The 17,987-nt window shown below is 39.1% G+C and overlaps 1 protein-coding gene across 1 annotated transcript in view; it reads left to right on the top strand.

The window, feature by feature from the left end:
- The window catches only part of REEP5 (receptor accessory protein 5), a 41,310-nt gene that overhangs the window by 15,766 nt on the left and 7,557 nt on the right, over nucleotides 1-17,987 (top strand). Inside the window, exon 4 of the mRNA XM_008568187.1 lies at nucleotides 8,596-8,734. Coding sequence (XP_008566409.1) covers nucleotides 8,596-8,734 — 139 coding nt within the window. The remainder of the gene's footprint in view (nucleotides 1-8,595; nucleotides 8,735-17,987) is intronic.

Raw genomic sequence — 17,987 nt, 5'->3', positions numbered from 1 at the left:
ATATAGCTCCAAGGTTTTCAAGAGCCAGAAGCTGGAAGGCCCAGCCCAAAAAAGATCTTTTACTTGTTAGGCTCTCTTATTTTATCAACAGCGAAAAAATTTGTCCCCAAAACTTCCAGTACATTTCCTTTATTTCACTGGTCACAACTTTGTCACATTGACACCCCTAACTTCAAGGGGGCTAAGAAAGTTAGTATCTAGCAAAAGGCAATGGCATTACCTTGATGTGTTTAGACTAACCTTGATTCATCCACTGGGCCTGGGGCAAGAGCCTACCTTCCCTCAGTCAAGGCATCTCTGCCAGGTACATGAACACTAAATTAGGGCTCTGTGGCTGAGAAGTAAGAAGAAGGAATGGCTAGGTGATAGGCAATGAACAGTGTCTGCTACTCCTAAGGGGTGAGTCTTCACTGGGCAATGATAGCGACCTGTTGCTATATTAGGATTTCTGAAGCAGCAGTGTTATGGAAAACTGATGACGGTGGTGATCATCATTCAGTAGTGAATACTTGACTGAGCTCCTATATGCCAGGCAGTGTGCAAAGGAGAGATCTGAACTGCAGATACAAATTTGGACCTTATTGGTATACATATATCTAGATTTATGGGAACAGATATACTCCCTCTTGATCAAAATGGCATGATAGTAATATAAGAATAAAACAGTCTGGCATTATAGAATGCGTAGTTGGTATGTGAAGGTTTTTTCTCCCTCTTTTTTGCTTTTTGTTTTAAATAGACTTTATTTTTTAGAGCAATTTTAGGTTCACACTAAAATTGAGCAGAAGGTATAGAGATTTCCCATATACTTCCTGCCCCCCTGCTATCATAGCATCCCCTACTATCAACATCCCCCACCAGAGTGGTACATTTGTTATAATTGATGAACCTACATTGACACATAATTATCACCCAAAGTCTAGAGGATTTGCAGCAGCTTAGTTGTGTCTGTGGGTCAAGGAATATCTTAGGTTCTCTGAATAATGACTCTTAATTTAGGAGGGAGAGAATATTGGTAGCCCAGGACCATCTCTGTTTAACCTTTGTTTTCCTGCCAGGTAGTTTAATGCTGTCCTTTGGCCATCCTTGCTTCTTGTCCTTGCTTTCAGAAAACAGCAGCCAAGGTATGATCAAGTAGATGTGCCAACAAGGATGGAGTCAGCCGGTACCAATTATTGGGACCCAGTGGGCTGGCCATTGAGTTATGTCGATATCAGTGCCAGTCCAATACCAATGTGAATGATTTTTGCTAGTCTACCTTTGCAGGGTGGGCCTGAAAAATGTTTTCAGCAGCGTCTGAATTTCTTCCCACTGACCTGCAAACAGGATTTTGAGGATTTTAATTCTTTGGTATCTGTAGCACCTGGGATTTGGAAAGTGGGGTACAACTAGGTAATTCTCTAATCTCCTTTTAGCCTTTTTTAACTAATATAAACCCTCAGCTCTGCTTAGCCAGAGGAGCTGGAGTCTTCTTATCTCTCTCTTTTCTTTTTAATCTCTTACCTCCCTATGATAATAATAAATTATTACCATACTATAATTATTACCTATTAAAGGAATATTTACTGAGTGCTTACTTTGTGCCTTTAGTTGTTTCTAAGTACTTTACATGTATTAACTACTTTAATCTTCACAAAAACACAATGAGGCTTTTCATCCCTACTTGACAGATGAGCAATCTAAGGCTCAGAGGGACTGAATAACTTGCCCGGGGTTATATTCCTAGTTAGTGGTAGAGGCAGGATACAAGGCTATAAGCTAAGGGTGGTGAAATGATGCATAGCCAGGCAAGCATTAAGAAGAAATGAAGGGAAAGGCCTGCCTGTACCATAGTTCAGTGTAATTAGTAATTTTGGGGGTACTTTATTTTGTTTAAATAGAAAGTTCAATTGAGTCAATTTCACTTGCTGGGCTGTATGGCCCTTTTCTCTCTCTGTCTCTTATCTGTATTTTTTTTAAAAGATAACTGGTAAGGGGATCTTAACCCTTGACTTGGTGTTGTCAGCACCACGCTCACCCAATGAGCTAACCAGCCATCCCTATACGGGATCTGAACCCATGGCCTTGGTGTTAATCAGTACCACACTCTCCTGAGTGAGCCACGGGCCGGCTCCATGTCTCTTATCTGTATGTGTATGTATTGAAGGCCTTTTAATGTTCTAAAACAAAATGAATTTTGTGTCTGACCATCATTAGAGAAGTTTGTTTGCAAGAAAATCATTATCTGTTTTCTCAAGAGAGAAATTAAATGAATGTGTCTGATGTTTACTCTAGTGTTTGTTTTGAACAAAGCCCTAAAGAGAGAACTAGTCTCATAGGAGGAAGTAGTTATAGAAAGTCTGGTGCCCATTTTTTTTTTTCCAAACAGAACCCCCCACCTCCCTTTAATTATAAAAAAATGTACGTGCTCATTGCAAAGACCTTAAAAAAGTAAAATTCTGTCATCTCAGTATGCAAGATTAACTTTACACAATTTGAAATATATCTTCCTGGATACCATTCTTGGTCCGTAAACACACAAAGATGCATGTGTATCTTTTTTCATTGTTGTTTAGCACAAAATTAGGATATTCTTTTAATACTCAATGCTATATCTTGGACATCTTTACCTGTTACTGTCCTTTTTAAAGGCTTCAGAATATTTCATCATATCGATACATCAAAATGTATTTAAACAATCCATTGCCCTTTAAAAAAATGTGTAAACACATACTTCTATAATCATTTAGCTTAATGAGTTAAAATTCATTTAAATATCATTCTTTCTTCTTTGAACCTCATTTTCTTTGGCTATAAAATGTATAATTTGAACTGTTCATCTCTGAGATGTCTTCCAACTCAACATTCTATGATTCTTCATACTGCTCAATTACTTAAGAGAACTGCTAGCTGCTCCCACAGTTCTGTTATCCACCTCTTGCACCCTGGTCCTGTCTCTGCTGCTCACCCAGCCATACCTTCTCTCTTGTCTGCTTGGGGGAAGCAGAGCCCTGCCCTTAGAACATGGTAAGTGGCTCAGGAGAGAGAAGAGGAAGCCACAGTGCTGAGCCTAGGTGTCCAGGCTTTGGATCAGAGGGAGATATGGCAGTAAGGGTCTGGAGAGAGCAATGAACTTTTAAGACCATGGTGTCTGTCCATGGAAGCAATATATGGATGTATTCCCCTGGGAGTTCTGAGTCCAGGATCAGCATCTACCACTTGAGGATGAGGTGGCACTAGAGAGAGAGGAGTCTGCAAGACAGTGGCCCAGGCTGTGGAGACAGTGATTGGTAGTGTTGCCATCTGTGACTGGGACAGTTCCAGAACTCCACTGGTGTGTGAGGGATTGAAAGGACTTGGGGAGGTTGATGTTTCAGCTAAACAAATACAGGGCTTTTAGGTACAGTTCCTGAAATCTTAGTGAACAGTTTTGTTTAGATGTTTTTATCTTGAATTTTTCTACAAATTTGAGAATGTTCTGGTGAGAGTTCTAGATCATATTAGAGTTGACTTACTCTAATTGTAGTAGAGACATTGTTCAATTTGCCTTCTTTGTCCAACTGTTCGTCTCTCTTGGCTTCTCACTCATTGCTGGAAAGGGATAGCCTGCCCTCTGATGATAGCTGATTGGACCTAAATTGGTCATTTGGATTTTCTTTCCTAGAAACAAGTAGGGGAGGTGCTGCTAAGACGAACTTTGAGCTGGTGGTTCTTAAACTTGGTTCTGCATTACAGTCACCTGCACAACTTTGTAAGAACATACACCTTTGCTTTATCTGTCACATTTTGAATAACTAGTTCTGGAGAAGGCCCAGGCCTATGTATTTTTAATAAGGTCCCTAGGTGGATGTGGATGATCATCTTCATTTGAGAACCAGGGGGCTCGGGCACCAACTCAGGGCACGTCCTGTTCACTTCAAATGGTCCCCCCTCTGCACCCAAGTAGGTGGAGGGTGGAATGGTCCTGCAGGGATCTGGACCTTGAGACTATGACTTTTCCTTCTATTTTTCTGCTCTGTGACCAATTTAACCTTTCTGAGCTTTGGTTTCCTCCAGCATAGGACTAGATCTCTGGGGTCCCTTGCAAAAGTAAGGTTGTAAATTCCCGTTGTATTTATATTAATTCAATATATATTAAATGTCCACTATGTACCAGACATTTTGCTAAGTGCTGCCCAGCCTGGTGCTGATTTGTTCTCCTAATTAGGAAAACAGCATGGGATAGTGTAACAAGCACAAGCTTTGGAGGTGGTCTTAGGCATAAATCCTATCTCTGTTGCTTGTAGCTGGGTGCCCTGCATGTTATTTCTCTTCTTTAAGCCTCAGTTTCTTCATTTCAAATATAGGAACAATAATACCTATTTCACTGGGCTATTAAGAAGGTTAAATTACATAATTATTAGGTTTCCACCCCTCCTACTTTTTAACTTTGCCATTTTGGCTTGACTGTAAATAACCCAAGGGCATAGACTGTATCCTATGATATCTTGAATCCCCTATGTTGCTACATCCTCATTCTGTACACAGAGTTAGAACTTGTTTTTTTTTTCCCATTTCATTCTAGTAGCTTACTTTTATTTATTTTTTATTAATATTATTATCTTTTTTACATTCTGTGATATTGTTGTGGAGCAGTTGGTAGGGAGGGGGAGAGGGGACAAGGGAAGGAAATGGGATGGAAGAAAGAAGATGGAGGAGGGGCAGGACTGAGGCCTGCAGCACCCCCCTCATTCCCACAGGGGAGACTGGGGGGCTTCCAGTGGAGGCTTGGTCATTGCCAGGCTGGGTGCAGATGTCAGGATGATGGGGCAAAAGCCCTCGCCTCCCACCTCCCCATCTCGGGAACCCAGGGCCTTTCTTGCTGCAGCTTGGTGGTTGTTGCTGGGCTGGTTGTGCCTGTTAGGAGGGTGTGGACAAGGCCCGAGGCCCCCCACCACTGCGGCTTGGGAGAGCCTGGGGTGCTTCCTGTGGCAGTTTGGTGGTCATCACTGTGGTGGTTGTGCGTGTTGCGGGGTATGGCTGAGGCCCTTGGCCCCTACCCTCAGGACTGGTTGCAGGTGTTGGGGGGGGCATGGCTGAAGCACCCAGCCTTCCCACTTTTCTGGCTTGATAGCCCAGGGGACTTCTGGTTCTAGGTGTTATAGATGTTCTTTGGTGAAAGACACCTTTACTAGTTAATATCAAACTTTGTCTCTGGTTGTGGGTACTTTGGTTTTTCTTCCAGTTCTGTGTTGGATTATTTGTTGTACCCACCAGTTAAACTCTGTGCTGGAACTAATTTGTTGTCCTTTGCTTACTTCTAAAATGGGGGAACTTCCTGTGGGGACCAGTATTTGAGCCCTGTGGTTGAGCTAAATTGCTGTTTTGCTGCTGATTCCCTAGGGAAGGCTTTTTGTGGAGCTCGGGTTTTAATGGTTGACTTTATAGGAAATTCCAGGTCTAGTTAGATCGAGTGCACCTGGGTTGTGTAGAAACTCTGGTGTGGGCCTGAGTCTTTTTATCAATCGGCACCCTATGCAATTCTGTGTTCCTGACCAGTCTCCTCTGAGTGGTCTTACGCTGATTAGGGGGCAAATTGGCTGTCCTTGCTGTGCCTCAGTTTTCCCCCGGCCACCACCCGTGCTCCAAACACTTCCCACAGGACGGGTCATGCTCCAGTTCCTTGCAATGACTCACTGGCCTGTGAGTGGCTCCTTTTTTTCAGTTGTTGTGCCTCCTTGCTCCTATGTAGGTCTGTGGGAACCCTATTAGTGGTCTTACTGGCCTGGGGGCCACCAAGGCCCTGTTTTCCCCTACTGCCTCCAAGCAACTTCATCCGAAGGGGACAGCAGTGGTTTTGCCAGCTCCTGCCTTGGAAGTGGCTGAGATTTGAAACGATTGATCAATCGGAGCAGTTCATTCTTTCTCTCATCATGGCTTCTCCCACCTTCATGGACTCCATGGTCTCTCCTCCTCTTCCCCTGAGCTCTAGTGGCCCCAGCTTGGCTGTCCTTACTTTTTTATAGTTGTAAATTGGTTGATTTGTGGGAGAGAGTGACGCTGGGGACTATCTATTCTGCCATCTTGACTGAAACCTCCTTAATTAGAATTTGATTCAGTTTATGTACAAGGCACTAGAGTGTATTGCTGAAGAATCACCTGTATCCACTCACTTGGACAAGGAAGTCTATTCAGAAGCTATATAAGTAAATAGCATTTAGGAAACCCTAGTGTTAAGCTCTTTTGTTCTCTCACCATGACAAAATTGGAGCTCTTTACTTTTTGAGTCTCAGGTTCCTTGATAGGTTAAACTATTTCTTATGTTCTTTCTTGTTTTCAGTAGCTTATGATGTTATGACATGTAGACACATTTTTAAAAAATGAACATTGTGGTATTTGAAATTAAAATAATAGTTAAATGCTTCAGTAATACAAGAAGTTCTATAAAAAAATCTCTTTAGCGAAATAAGACTCTGTGGTCTTTTCCTATCTTTCATGTGCCTTGATTTTCTACAAAGTTGTGATCAATGTGTGTGTTTTATTTTTACTTTTCAATGTTACTATGTAGCGTTCCAATGTATTAACATGGAAACTTTTTTTTTTTTTTTTTCGTGTCCGGCAATGGATCGCAACCCTCAGTGTCGCTCCCACACCTTGCTCAGCCAGTGAGCAGGAAACGGTCTGTATGTGGGATCCGAACCCTTGGCGGGAGCGCCGCCACGCTCCCAAGCGGCGCACTGTAGCAGTGCGCCACCGGGCCGGCCCAACATGGAAACTTTTCAATTCATATCATTGATAAAACAAAGAACTAACAATTCTTTCTTCCTCAAAGAGCTGCTAAGGTAGTTTTTCTGTTTTTGAATCTGTGGATCTTGACTAACATTTTAAAAATAACCAAATAGAATGGAATTGAAAATATCAGAATGGTTTCATGAAACATTTATTTCAGTTTATATTTATATATGGATATGTATGTTTACTGGGGTCAAGATGTAAAAAGTATGTTCACTAAGAGTTGTGGTCAAAAGAATTTAAAAGTCCTTGGATTAAGTAATAATGACGGTCTCATCACATTTCGAGGTTTTCACATCATAGTCTAAGAAGGCTTTTCAATTTCCTAGGCATGTTCTCAGAGTTCCTTCTTTGGAAGTACATAGTAGGTAGTTTAGTCATGAACTGCTTTGGTCCACAAAGCAAAGACCTTAAGTGAAATGTAACTATGTATCCCCTCTGCCCAGGACGAATGTAGAAGAGACAAATTTTTATTATGCTAATAACTAAAAATCTCAACTTAAACATAAACAGATAAGCCACGCTATACTGAGTAAAGCACAGAGGGAAAAGAATCTTAGGTATAAAGGGGGTACTGTGTTAGTTCTTTGGTTAACGTGCTTGCCTACAGTTTTTCTTTGGCTTTCTATACTATTAGCTAGTTTCTGTCTGAGGAAAGCTAAAACAGACTTTGTTCACATGTTACGAGCCATTATTTTATAATGTGTTCTCTTAAATTATTTATGATTCTTGTTCTTAAAAGTGAAAAATTCTTGCCCAGTTTTGAAGTTCAAAGCAGCGTTTACTTCATCCCTTCTGCCTATCTTTTCCATACATTGTTAGCAATCATCTCATTCAGCTGTAACTTTCTCCCTGTTATTTTCTTAAAACATGCAAGCACACACAAGCACACGCACATAAATAGCTGCTTATAATTAACTTTACAAGGGCTTTCTAAGTAAATGACTCAGCCTGATTCAGCAGCCTGTCTCTTTGGGGAGCTGATTTTACAGAGTAGCCAATGCATTTTCAGTAGTTGCATCTTCAATAATTTTTCAGTAGTTAAATTCAGATTTCCAGTTTTCTGTTTCAATCCAGCTCACTTATGAGGAATATCCAGATATTTGTTAAATAGGGTAAGAAACTGTGGAGCTTCAGGTTTAGAACTGAATTAGGACTAGAGGAAACTTCTGTGATTCGGAAGTAAGAGGAGATTATTTAAAATGTATTTCCATCCATTTGCAGAGTGAATTTTGTTTAAGCAGCACTTAGGGTTGGGAAAGTCACATTATTAACTGATGAGAGGAAGCAAGTCCACAGCCTGAGGATCACATAATGATCGTCTGAACTAAATGGACACCATAATATTTATTTTCCCTTCTTTGTTATTAAGTATATTATGTACTTTGAGCAGTGCCTGACTATATGTTTCAGAAGTCCTTTATGGGAAATTCCCACTCGCCCATCATGCTCCTCAATGATTAAAAGTGCGAAAAAACCTAGTTATCATGAGAAAATTCTTACTGATATATCCCTGATGGCAGGACCCAGCTTGGGAGTATGGAATTACTCTAGTTCCCAGTCACTGGTGGTACCTCCTAAGGCCTGGGTGGAGATCCAGGAGTAGTGACAGCTGGTGCTGGTTTCTCTGGTGACCAGAGGACTGGGAACAAGTGGTTTTAACAGCTTGTCCTGACATCTCCACATTGCTTCCTGTCTTTATGTTGTTTTCTTGCATCTAGTTACACAGCGCTTACCTTTGCCTGAATTTCTCAGCGGTGTTGGAGGACAGGCTGTGAAAGTATAATGTTTTAAAATGTTTGGGATCTTACTAAATGAAATGCTTTCTTTTGTACTACCTTTTAGAATTAAAGCCATTGAGAGTCCTAACAAAGAAGATGATACCCAGTGGCTGACCTACTGGGTAGTGTACGGTGTGTTCAGCATTGCCGAGTTCTTCTCTGATCTCTTCCTGTCATGGTTCCCCTTCTACTACATGCTGAAGGTACGTGGGCTTCTGAACTGCTCCATTTCCTTCCACATGTGTATTTGTTTTGCTCTCTAACACTAAAACTCCATCTCAGGACCTGTATACAAGAATAGGAATAAATGCTTCAAGGTTGTGCATCTGAAGCTCTGTCTCATTATAAAGGAGGCAGGATTCGACATGTGTAACGTCGTATGCTGTCTTGGAAATAGCCAAAGCAATTGTGTGTGATAACAATAAAGGACGGAAGTACTATGACCTAGCACAAGCATTGCTTTTAGTTTGCTAAAATCCTTTCTTCATTCAGTGTTGTCTACATTTGATGTGGAAGCATTGCACATTTCAGCAGGTCATTGATTATCCATGGTGGTGAGCAGGAGTCATTGTTTCTGGAAGAAAAAATACTTGTTTCTTGTATAGGTCTGGAGAAAGAAGATGTGCAGTGGGCTCTCTGAGGAAGTCACTTTAATGACTTTGGCAGGTGCGGTAGTCAGTGTTCAGCCATGCCAAACTTTGTGTCTGGCAGAGGACTAGTCTTAGTTGCCAAAATGTGAGGAAAAGGAATAGGAAGTTGAAACTCCTTCCTAATAGGACCGCTATGAACTCCTGACTTGCACTAGAGGTGAGTGACAATGAAAAAGTTCACAACTTTTTCATATTTTTAAAAAAATTTTGAAGATGACCAGTAAGGGGATCTTAACCCTTGGCTTGGTGTTGTCCACACCACGCTCAACCAGTGAGCTAACTGGCCATCCCTATATAGGGATCCGAACTCGTGGCCTTGGTGTTATTAGCACCACACTCTCCCTAGTGAGCCACGGGCCAGCCCTAGTTCACAACTTTTTCAGAGTGGTTCTTTTTTATTAAAATAGGACAGGCTGTCTTCCATTGATTCCTCAAGTGTCATCCACGGAAGAGGCCCTGCTTCCAGTTAGCTGATATGATGTAACTTATGCCTGCAGTTCACAGAGCCAGACTTGTGAGCTGGACAAGCTGCAGAGAGCAGTGTGTCCGTCCCTAGGAATTGTGCATTCTCTTCTTTCCCTTCTTACTTCTTATTAGTATTCATTTTAATAAAAGCTACCCATGTCAAAGTTTAATGGTTCAAATAGTTCTATAAGATTTTTGAAGAAAAACAGCAGTTCTGCACCTTGCCCCCCATATTGCCTTCCTTAAAAGCAACCACTATCATTTCATTTATGGCAGTTTATTTTGTTGTTTACCTATATGTCTCTAAATAATATGCTTATTTAGTCACCTTTTAATTTTTCTATTTAAGTTCTTGATTCCCACTGGAGGTAAGGACTTGGCTCTCTTTCCTCCCTCATCCTTGCCATATACATACAGCCTTCCCATGTCCCCATCCTGATGACTGTACATCATATGTTGGGTTAAACAAAACTCACCACTTACAATATTTGACTGAAGATGCTATTCATTTGGACCATATAGTGTACATGAAGTGTTTATTTCAGTTTGTTCTACTTATCCTATATTTCTGTGTATTTTCTTTTTAAAATTTTTATCTAAAGAAATTTAAATATGGGAAATTAGGTAAGGGAAATCTCTCATTCTTTAGTCTCCCTCACCCTAACCACCATTACATTGATATGTCTTGATTTTTAATTATGGATAACTATGGATACTACTTTTTCTTTGGTCTTTGGTTTTTATTTTAATTTTTTTATTTTTTGGCAGCTGACCGGTACTAGGATCTGAACCCTTAACCTTGGTGTTAGGCATTTTTAAAAAGTCTACTTATTTGTACTTTTCTTCTTCTTCCTGGGAGACTTTTCAAGCCAACCTTATAATTTGAGTTTGTTCCATGGTTATATTATATCCGTTCTCCTATTAATGCCATATATTGTATTGTTTATTTTAGCTGTTTTACTTTTTGTACCTAATGTTTTTGCTTGACTCTTTTCTATGTTTTCTTGTTTTTGTTTCATATTGCTAATATTTTCTCTTGTTTATTTTAGTATGCAATCTAGTTAGCAATCTAGTGTAAAATTCTTGCTCCACAGAATTTGTAGTTGATTTTGTTGTTTTTCTTTTGGAATGGTTGTACCCCTAAGTAACTTATTATTTTGGCCTGTGAATTAATTTTCTTCTGGGGTATCAGCTACTTTGTCAGGCACTGAAATGGAGGAAGGCCACACACCAGTCCAGGCCAGTCCTAGTAAGCTCTGGGTAGGGGGTGGATGAGTCTTAGGGTGGGAGCCCCAGGCAGCAAAGGAACCAAAGTTAATCCCTATTCACCACAAAATAGCTCCTCAGGTCGAGGCTTTACCTTCTCCACCTTCCCGGAAGCAGCATTAGAAAGAGGTGCTCCTAGGTTGTGATTCACAGTTTTAGGGGTTGGAGTAGGAGGGGAGGGAAGTAACTGTCTTTGGCTAGTTAGTCTCAATCTGTTTTCTTAAGTGCCTCACAAGCACCGAACTTTTATGCCAAAATCTCTATTTTAGAAAAAAATACAGGACAATGTTTTTTAACTTGGAGGTGTGGAAACAAGACAAAATACAAAAGTCACAAAGAAAAAGATGTGATAAGTTCAACTAAATAAAATTCTTAAAAATTACATTTCTGTATGACAATGGACAGCATAAGCAAAGTTAAAATACTAATAGACTAGGAGGATATATTTACAACGTTTACACCAAATAAGGAATTAATATCCAGAATAGGGTTGGCCACTTGAGAGAGCATGGTGCTGGTAACACCAAGGTCAAGGGTTTGGATCCTTGTACCAGCCAGCCACCAAAAAAAAAAAAAAAATTCAGAATATATAAAAATTTCCACAGGTAAAAAGAAAGAGGAAAATGGGCAAAGGTTCGAAATAGATATTTCACAGAAGAGAAAAAATATGAGTGGCCGGTAAACCTCTCAGTAGTGATCTGGGAAATGTAAGTTAAAATAGTGAACTCTCATATTTTGTTCATTAAATTGGCAGATATTTTAAAGATTGAAAATATTTGGTATTGGTGAATGTATAGGGAAACAGATGTGAGGTAGTACTGGTAGTGGTAACGGGTAGTGATATAAATTGCAACAGCCTTTTTTTTTCTTTTTTTTTTTTGACCGGTAAGGGGGTCGCAACCCTAGGCTTGGTGTTGTTCGCACCACGCTCAGCCAGTGAGCACACCGGCCATTCCTATATAGGATCTGGACCTGCGGCCTCGGCACTCTCCCGAGTGAGCCACGGGGCCAGCCCGCAACAGCCTTTTTAAGGGACACTTTGACAGTTTCTTGTTGAATTAAAAAATGATGCCCTGGCAATTCTATTTCTAAATATCTACCCTAAGGAAATATTCACTGTGTGTAATAAATATATTTATTGTGGCATTTTTGTTATAACTAAAAATTAAAAACTGAAGAATTCATCAATCGGTAAATGATTAAATGAATTAATAGTACATCCATATAGTTAAATGCAATGAAAAAGATCCATATGTATAGACATAAAAATTTCTGCATAATTCATTAATTATAAAAAGTTATAGGAGCCAGCCCATTAGCTCAGTTGGTTAGTGTGGTGTTATAACACCAGGGTCAAGGGTTTGGATCCCTTTACTGGCCAGCCACCAAAAAAAAAAAAAAACATTACATACAGTATGACATCATTTATGCTTAAAAAAAAAAAAGATAAAATTTTTAAAAATTAAATGAGAACATGCTTAGTATAGATTCTTTTAATTTTGAATGACATTACCACAGAATACCTTGTAAGACAATTGAAGAATTTTCCTTTCAAAACAGAAGAAAATTAGTTTGTAGGAAAATTTAAGATTTTTTTATGTTTTTGTTATTCAGACACTTAGCACTTATAAAAATATCTTTATATAATCTTTAATTTGGATGTGACATGATCCAGCTAATGATAGTGACCTCACAATGCAGTCTCTAATGGAAAGAAACTTGACTTTTGCCTTGGGCCTTCTTGCTTGCTGCATTGAATAGTATCTTGTCAGCAGAACCACTTGCACCAATATGTGACCTCAAACTTCCAGAACATGAGCAAGTCTGACTTCCAGCCTGCTCCTGATCACCTCTGCTGATGGAGGCCAGAGTACAGAGAGAAACCAAAATAAGGGATAATCACTGAATCATTTATATTTGTTTTTTAGGAGTACATTTAAAAAATTGCTTTGTAGCAAATTTTCTTCCCTAATAGTAAAATGAATGTGCATCCATAAGTAGTCTCCTGCTGCATGACATCATGGTGTCGATGACAGTGAATTTACTGCATATGTTCCAAATAGATAATGTGCTTGAGATGATTAAAAATTGATGATGCTGTCAATCAAAGTGCTTTCTTCCTGTATTAGTGGCATATTCTGAGTGGTTTCAGTGAACAGACTGTTAAAAAGCCTCTGAATTTCAGAGTTTGTTAAAGTTTTTAAGGACTAGCATAGATCTTATCTATGCCATTACAACAATCATGTGGTGACTGTATGGGAGTATGAAAAAAAGACCTGCAAGTAAGGCCATGTTTAGTACTTTATCTTTTGCAGAATTAATATTGTTGGCATTTTTTTTTTTATTTTTCTAAAACAGCCTATAAGATTGGGGGGAAATAAGAGGAATTTGGTAGGCATCGATAGTTAGTTGAGATGGTAATATACAATGTATTTAGCTAAAAACTGGATTATGCATGTTCCTAGTTTTACTCTGAGGTCTGTCCTTGAGCAGGAGGGTTTAAAAATAAATGTAGGGCCGGCCCAGTGGCGCACTGGATAGTGCGCCGCTTGGGAAGCGCGGTGGCGCTCCCGCCCGAGGGTTCGGATCCCACATGCAGACCGGTTCCCGCTCACTGGCTGAGCGAGGCGCGGGAGCAACACTGAGGGTTGCAGTCCCGTTGCCGGTCCCCGGTCCGGTACGGGGGCAACACTGAGGGTTGCGATCCTTTGCCGGACACGGAAAAAGACAAAAAGACAAAAAAAAAATAATAATAATAAAAAAATAAATGTAAAAGTCTTTTTTTTTCTGATCATGAAATTTGTGTATGCTCATTTTTTTATTCAACAGATATTTATTTAGAATCCCTATGTGCCAGATTCTGTTCTAGATTCGTGGGATATTTTGGTGAATAAAACAAAGTCCTTGCTATCATACTGTTTACCTTTGTGTGTATGTGTGTTTGTGCACTGGGGTGTGTTTTAGATAGGGGAAAAATAACATTTGTAATCCTACCACTGCTAACATCTTGGGGTAGTCTTCCTATTTTTTTTTTAACGTGCAAACATATTGGTCTATGCATATGAATACACACAGAACTCTGTGTGTGTGTGTGTGGTGTGTGTATTACAGTCTTAATCATATATGTATGGTTGAGAACACATACTATACATGATTCTGTATCTTTTCTTCATTTAACAATGAGTAGTTTTTCATGTTATTCAATATTCTTTTATTATAGATAGTAATTTACTCATTTCCCAATTGAGAGACATTAAGACATTTGTCTTGCTACTATAAATAATGCTGCAATGAATATCTTTGTACCTCATGTTTACCCTCATTTAAATTATTTCCTAGATTTATTTTTAGAACAAAGTTGGGTAAATTCTGGCAGGTTTAAGTCCTGATCCAGATGCTCACATGTGCTGTTTCACCCATTGACAGAGACCATAACATTTGTCAATCTTTGTAGGGGTCCAAAAAGATAGGGAAATCTTTCCTTTAACGTATTCTTTTGAAATTTTTTTTTGGTGGGCAGAGGGTAGCTGGCCAGTGCAGGGATCGAACACTGGACCTTGGTGTTATCAGCACCATGCTCTAACCAAGTTAACTGGCCAGCCTCTTTTTTTTTTTTTGCTTTTATTTGTGCATGCTGAGCAATCTGTTTTAAGTTTAATCCATGACTATTCTTGTGGCTACATTGCAAAGGCTTTGTAAGACTTATGTTTCTGATCAGCTCATTGCAACACATCAGGAAGTCAGTGTTGAGATAAATTTTTTCTGACATTAACTCTCACTTCTACCCAGACTAGTTCTCTAACTGCATGTTAAGCATATCCCTACCTTGGAAATAGCTCTTCTGGGGGAAGATTGGATGGTGACAGAAAATTGGTGTCACAGACAGAGTTATCTGGCCTGTTATAATTTGCAATTTAAGGGTTCAATGTATCAGTGCTAATAGTGCCGAGTCTAGTTAAAATAGCATGGATACTTTATCTAAACTATAGATAAGACTGGGCTTGTGGCTTCCTTTGGGAGTGTCATCAGCTGGCACTTTGAGGGCAGCTTGATTAAAAGGATGGCCAGATCTGTGTGGGTAACTTTAATAAACTCAGAATATTCCTGGGCTGTAGAATAGTAACATAGATAAGAAGAGGGAGTCGTAAAAGCTGGCAGCTGAATATCACCTTGAGAGTTGAACGGTAATTAACTTTATTTTTAAGACAAGAAAATGATTTCGTTTGAGAACTGGAAAATGCTAAGGATGTAGGTAGGGAGAAGTAATTATTTTACTGTCTCAAGACAATAGCTAGAGGGTACTGGAAAGTATTAAATTAACAGTCTCCAGTGTAGCCTACAAAGTGATCACATTGAAGAGGTACAAAAATGTAGACACTTGACTCTGGTCCTGTATCATGTCTTGCCTTAACTCATCCAGAAAAGAAAATCACCTTTTCTGGATTGCTGAAGAGTTGTTATCTACAAAGGCAGATATTTCAGAGATTTTCAACAACAGTAAGAATTTTAGGCCTTGGTAATACTACTACTATCTTGTATACTTCAAGTACATTATTTGTGACTTTCCTAAAATTCTACAGAAGAGAAAATTGAGTCTTAGAGAGATTGACTTTCCTAAAGCTGTAAAACAGACCCTACCTGTCCTGATTCTTAAGCCAGTGAGTCATTTCTACTTCACCTTGATGCCTATGGTTATAATATGGGCATCTGTTTCTCCATCAATAATCCATTCCTGAAAGTCAGACATTCTTTGTATGAATACCAGCCAGGATCCTGTTTTCCAATATTTTAAAATGGAAAAAAATTAAAATGTATTACATGCCAATCTAAAACTCCCAGTTTCCTAAATATCAATAAAACACAGCAAAATACCTATATATAAGTAACAGATATATCAGGATGTTAAATGACAAAAACACTTCATGCTGTCCAAAAACTTAATATAGGTGGTAGAAACTGTTGCTTTGTGTGCAGTACTACATGGCACATCCCCTTTGACACTCTGCCTACTCTGTAAAGTGTCCACAAAGAATTTTGATGTTTTGCCAAAAAATGTTAACTCAAGACTTTTCTTGCACATCATTTTGTTTAAAATATTGTACTGAGTTTGGGGTATGTGTGTATTAGCCTTTCCTATATAAGCAACCTTGGGGAAACATACTCTATGAAGTTGGGATATTAAAAACCAAAAGACTTCCACAGGGAAATGTTAACTATAGAGAGATGGTCTGCAGGGTCTGCCTGCAATTAAGTGGCACTAAGCAGAGGAAATGAAAGCTGAAGCCAGTGAAAAATACCTAGTTCTCCATTTCAGATTAATACGTATGTGTAGCTCAGAAAACCAAGGTTCTCTCTGGCAATGTCTTCTTATAGTTCACTGAGGTGTGCTGCTGGCCAAGCCCAGGGGATGCTACAGTAGTCACTGGGAAAACTCACAGTAAACATGAACTACCTACACTTACAAGGGTACTTCAAAAAGTTCATAGAAAGAATGGTATTATCGTTTAATTAATTCTGTTTTTCCATGAACCTTTTGAAGTAGCCTCATATTGAGGGTGTCTCACAGCACTGGACTGAGTGGAGTGCAGAAGATCTTAGTCTGCCGCTGTGTGTGTGTGTGTGAGGGCTGGTTGGAGTTTTGGGTGGTTGCACATTAGCATACATAATAGCATTGTTGTGCACGTATACTAAGATGACTAGATGGCTAGTGAGAGTCTTTACCTTTCCCTCTCTTATGGCCGTGTTTTTCCTAACTCTGAACATCCTGTTATTGGGATCTGTGCTCAGTAAATGAGCTGTGGAGTCTGTCGGACATGACGGGTGGGAAAGGTGAAGAGAAGGCTGGGTTACAATCATAACTTGGAGAGTACGGCAGTGAACTATCCAGTTGAGTGCTCTGGTACGGAAGCAGACTATGTAGTTCCTCTAGTCTAGAGATTCTCAACCTTGTGGGAATATATGGAGGATTTTGTCCGTAGCTGTTACAGTGACTGATTCTACTTATGAATATTTTCTGGTGTTTTCTAGCATAGTTTTGTTTGCACATTTACGTATTGAAATACATATTTTATTATAAATTACTTTCATTTTATTTCTCCTTTATATTGCAGTTAGTACTATGTTTTTTGTTTTTCTTTTTTTTAACTGTGTAGGTATATCACTTCTTTAAATTTCATTTCAGGTAGTAAAAGGAGTCACAACAGTTGTTTAAATATTGTTGGTTCTGGGATTCTCTTTTACTGCTGAAAGCTAATAAATTAGCCAGTTACTGTTTTATAGATATTGGTAGAAGACACAGTATTCTTGGGACAGATACAAAGCCCCTACTATGCTAAGTACTCCAAATGCTTTTTATTTTCTTATAAAACTGTAAAAGGGAGATTTTCTGAAATTTTAGTTAATTCCTATTTTGTAGAGGAAAAAACAGACTTAATCCATTAAGTAACTTGTATAAGGTTTGCCCGGATAGTAAGTGGCAGTACCAGGATTACAACTCATTCTGTGAGCCCCTCCACTTACCCTCCACATACTGTCCTTTTAGAATCCCTGTTTGTTGGGTGGAGAGATGTGTATATATCTTTAGATCAAGATTTTTAATTGTGTGTTCTTCTGTGTTCTTACTAATTTCTAGTTTGTTTCATATGGCAATTTTTGATGGAAGTGTTTAAAAATCTATGATTGTGGATTCTATCCATTTATCTAAATAATTCTGGCTTCTAAATTTACGTATTTTAAATCTATATTTGAAAGCTAATATAGCTATATATAATTATAAAAATATAACTCAAATTACAAATATGTATACAAAATTTTATGTAATTTTCATATTTCAAAGATAATATACAGGGCCGGCCCATGGCTCACTCGGGAGAGTGCGGTGCTGATAACACCAAGGCCCCGGGTTCGGATCCCATATACAGATGGCCGGTTCACTCACTGGCTGAGCGTGGTGCTGACAACACCAAGTCAAGGGTTAAGATCCCCTTACCGGTCATCTTTAAAAAAAAAAAAAAAAAAAAGATAATATACAGATTCAGGAATTTTAATTTTCTTGGTGAATTGTTTTCCTCCTTTA

The sequence above is a fragment of the Galeopterus variegatus genome, unplaced genomic scaffold (assembly GCF_000696425.1).
Source record: "Galeopterus variegatus unplaced genomic scaffold, G_variegatus-3.0.2 Scaffold385, whole genome shotgun sequence".
Lineage (NCBI taxonomy): Eukaryota > Metazoa > Chordata > Mammalia > Dermoptera > Cynocephalidae > Galeopterus > Galeopterus variegatus.
This window is presented reverse-complemented; position numbering and strand designations above follow the sequence as displayed.